The following is a 4,485-nucleotide window of genomic DNA, read 5'->3' as shown; positions in this document are numbered from 1 at the left end:
CTGATTTCTGTAAAAATCTGTGACCACTACAAAAAATAACCCAGTGTTATTGGCGTGGTTTTACTTGTGTGCTAGATATTGTGCAACTGAGTTAGTTCTCCTCCATTCAAAGAACTGCTTGTTCCTTTCATTCCAAGGTTGGTGAGGGGCAGGGCTGGCATGAATGGGTCTTGCTTTGGAGTAGCCGCGCCCTCTCCAATGGCACAGATAAATATATGGCTTGGCAAACGCATATTGAATAGATTATGTGCACTTTAAGTGAGTCAAAGAATAATAGGTCCATTTTTATTCCATTCTCAAGTTGTTTCATGTTCAGCATTCCTTCGTCACAGAGGTTGGCTAATTCTTCCAATTTGCAGTGCCAAGTAATTTGTGCAGAGTGATTCCAAAAATGTTTTCATTTCTAGGTTCCTACAAGGCAATTCTACTTCACAAAGCCTCTCAGTAGCCATTTGGAGGGAAAGGGTCCCACAGAGAGCACGGGGAGAGGCGGTCCTGCCATCAGACGTGCGGACTGGGAATGTCCCTGGAGGTGCAGAGAGTAGCACGAGATATGGGCTGCCTAGGATGCCACCCACGGACCATTCAAGTAGAATCACCAGCCAGTGGGAGGGTGTCTGGGTGGGAGGTTTGTTGTGTGTATATATATTTTTCCTAATATATTTAAAACTAGTTTGAAGAATGAATGGGAAGATTCCCTTTTTAGCCTCTCCTTTATGGAAAGAAAAGCAGTTCCTTGGTAAAATTCCAGGCCGTCAGCCCCACCTCCACTCTAAGTTCTTTGAACCCTTTCCTACCACATTCATTAACATTTTCTGCTTTGAGCCATTATCATGGTGTACAAAGAATGTGTCCCTTTGAGTCCTAAACCCGTCCTTTTAAACTGGAATAGTCTGCCAAAGAAGAGCCAAGGCTCTTCTTATTTTTTTGGGTAACAGCCCTAGTGCTTACACACGTATGCATGCAGCATGACCCGTTGATGACAATGAACCCCAAGTCTAAGAGAGTTTTTAAATCCCTTAGGTTGGTCTGCCTTCAAAGGTAAGTATCTGAGGAACTGGTGACATTGATTAGGACACTTCATCCATCCTGGACCACCAGACTCAATCCTGAGCAAAGGACAGAAACCATTCACTAATGAGTTTTTCTTTGACCTGATGACAAAGCTAAAGCCTTCTTTCTGGAAACCATACTAAAAAAGAGCTTTCCTTATCGAAGATGCCTAATGTTTTCGTGGGGTTGGTTGAGACGGGGTTCTCATGTTTGAGCTCAGTGCACTTAATTCTATGGACATTTCTTGGGTCTGTGTTCATCTACCTTATGAAGGAGGTGAGAACCAAGTTCTTGCGATTCTAACAACACACAATGATTATGTACATTGTGTCTGATGAGTTTTAATTTTTCCATGTCCAGAAGAAGAAATCTAGAGTCAGAAAGATGGTTTTCCTGAAGGTTTACACACTGAGTTCATGATGCTTGGGGCAAAGTTCTCCCACAGGCTTCTTGTTTCTTAGGGCCCTCACCTAGTAGTGGTGACTCTGGACCTGCAGTCCATGCTTACATGGTCACCAGGTGAGCATAAGTGTCTTAGGTTTAGGGTGCTGGCTCTCAAACTCCCGTGTGCATGAGAATCAACCAGGGAAAGGCAGTTAAAAATGTGGGTTTTGGGCCTTTCCAATCAGGGCCCAGAGGAATGGCTCCTGTGAAAAAGGGTGGTGAGAAGAAGAAGAGCCGTTCTGCCATCAACAAGGTAGTGACCAGAGAATACACCATCAACATTCACAAGCGCATCCATGGAGTTGGTTTCAAGAAGCGTGCCCCTTGGGCACTCAAAGACATCCGGAAATTTGCCATTAAGGAGATGGGAACTCCAGATGTGTGCATTGACACCAGGCTCAACAAAGCTGTCTGGGCCAAAGGAATAAGGAATGTTCCATACCGTATCCATGTGCGGTTGTCCAGAAAACGTAACGAGGATGAAGATTCACCAAACAAGCTCTACACACTGGTTACCTATGTACCTGTCACCACTTTCAAAAATCTACAGACACTTAATGTGGATGAGAACTAATTGCTGATTGTCAAATAAAGGTATAAAACCGCAAAAAAAAAAAAATGTGGGTTTTGGAACCCCTCCATGGGCATCAATTCTGCAGGCGAGGGAGAATGTCCATCTTAAACAAATACTCTGAGTGATTCTGCAAGCAGTTTGCAATGAGAAACACTGTCCTATAAACCCTAGCGAAGAATATTTAGACATGTGCCTCAAGTCATAGTTTTTTGGTTTTCAGATTTCCCACTCAAAATTCTATCATTTCAAATATTTTTCCTAATAAAAAACCTTCAGGACATGAAGAGATACTCAACGTCATTAGTCATTAGGGAAATGCACTTGAAAATTATAAGGAGATATTACTACATACCCACTGGAACAGCCCTGATCAAAAAGATGACAATACCAAATGTAGACAGAGGACATCAAGAAACTGGAACCCTCGGGTATTGCTGATTGGAATGTAAAATGGTAAAAACACTTTGGAAACAGTTGGTGGTTTCTTAACAAGTTAAACATATACTTATGGTCCAGTGATTCCATTCCTAGGTATGTACCCAAGAGAAATAAAAATGTATGTGCACACAAAGACTTATAGGACGTGAATGCTCATGGCAGCCTTATTCATAATCACCCTAAACTGGAAACAATCCAAATGTCCCTCTACTGTTGAATGGATAAACAAAATGTGATATATAATACACATGTACCTCATCACATGTGTAATGTGATATATAATACAATGGAATATTATTCAATATTAAAAAAAGAACGAGCTACTAATATGTGGTACAATATAGACGAACCTCAAAAACATTATGTGAAATGAAATAAGCCAGACACAAAAGACGACAAATCATATGATTCCATTTAGATAAAATTTCTGGAAAGGGCAAATCTTAGAGATGGAAAACAGATCATTAGCTGCCTGGGGCTGGGAGTGGGATTGACTGTGCACGGGCAGAAGGGAACATTTTGGCAAGACGGAAGTGTTCTAAAACTGGATTGGGAAAATGACTGCAAAACTCTCTAAAATTACTTTAAAAATCATTATACTCCATAGGTGCAGGGGATGAATTTTAAGGTATGTAATTATACCTCCAAAAAAGGTGTTTAAAGGAACAACAGGGTCTCAAAAATGGCAATAGAATGGCACATGAGTGACTAAATTAACCAATCGAAAACACTTCGACGTATCCAGGAGAAGGTGTTCAAAGAAGCGTCCACGTACATACGACTAAGTGCCTTCCGTGCTTCTTCTCATTCGTAGGTGGCGTTTTCTTCTCAGCCTTCCCGGGCTTATCCCCGACTTTCCAGCTGAGAGTGCTCTCAGCCTTTCTCTGCCTTCACCACCACTAGATTCTTCCGATTAGGCTAGCTAATGGGCCATTCCAGCCATTTAGCTTTCTTAACAGGCAGAAAGGAGCGACCACCGCTCCCTCTGACTCATCTGCTTTCTTTTCCATGTGGCAGGAGAAGAAAAAAAGAGTTTTCAGGCCCATCATCTGTCTCTGTGTCAGCAATTCGATGGTTCCCTTAGCAACCATCGCTTTTATTGCCGGCTCTCCGATACACACTGCCTTCTCAACGAGCTTGGAACCACAGAATATCTTGGTGCGTGCCAGGAGCACTTTTCAACAAAGGCCAGTCTCTCCTCTGGAGCAAACTATTTTTATACCAATACTCAAACAAAACATACAGTTTTTAGACACAGGTGATAATGGGGACAGTGCTGAGGAAATGGTGCCTCTTAGGCTCATTTGCCCTCCACTCAGACAGGAGGACGTGCAGCCGGGGACTCTGCTCTCCTCCTGGCCCGGGGAAGGCATGGGTCACAAGGGAAATCAGAGGCCCAGGAGAGGGAGACTCACACCGGGTGGTAGCCATCCAGTGACCTTCCTTTGCTGATGGAAGGATTGAGGCATTATTTTTGCATTCGAAGAAGTGTTCCAGATTTACCATTTTTCCATCTGTCTCCTTATGGGTGCTTACTACCCTTAGTGTATTTCTACATCGAGGTGAAAGCTAAAACCAAGGGTTAGCTCAGAACTGTGGTTTCCCTTATTATTCCACCAATTATGTATTTTCCAAAAGGATCTCTAATTTTTTTTTAAAAAGGACATGTTTCATATGTTGGCCACTGTGCAAGAAGCAAGGGTGTCTCAGACGATGGAGATCGTGTGAATGTTCTCTCAAGAAAACATGTCCCAAAAACCCGAGAGAGATTTGGAGTTTTCTCATAATTCCCTCTCACAGGTCCATCCGGGGGACTAGAATCACTCAGTAGCATGTTGGTAGTTTCTTCTCTAATTCGTTAAGAGTGAAGAGGTATTTTATCACCATTTGAGAACACGGTGGCTTTTCAACATTTCAGAACACCTGTCCTACAAACAGGTGACGCCAAATATTTTTAACGAACCTCTGCTGAATAT

At 42.6% G+C, this 4,485-nt stretch overlaps 1 protein-coding gene across 1 annotated transcript; it reads left to right on the top strand.

Moving 5' to 3' along the window:
- The first annotated feature begins 1,693 nt into the window (after nucleotides 1-1,693).
- LOC123837038 (large ribosomal subunit protein eL31-like) lies at nucleotides 1,694-2,116 on the top strand. Its single transcript, XM_045866041.3, has one exon. The coding sequence runs from the start codon at nucleotides 1,694-1,696 to the stop codon at nucleotides 2,069-2,071; it is 378 nt and encodes a 125-aa protein (XP_045721997.1). The 3' UTR covers nucleotides 2,072-2,116.
- Nucleotides 2,117-4,485: the final 2,369 nt, after the last annotated feature.

The sequence above is a fragment of the Mirounga angustirostris genome, unplaced genomic scaffold, assembly GCF_029215605.1.
Source record: "Mirounga angustirostris isolate CCGP_5_RB_7025 unplaced genomic scaffold, mMirAng1.0.hap1 SCAF_8, whole genome shotgun sequence".
NCBI lineage: Eukaryota > Metazoa > Chordata > Mammalia > Carnivora > Phocidae > Mirounga > Mirounga angustirostris.
Note: the sequence above shows the minus strand (reverse complement) of the source record. Positions and strands in the feature narration are given on the sequence as shown.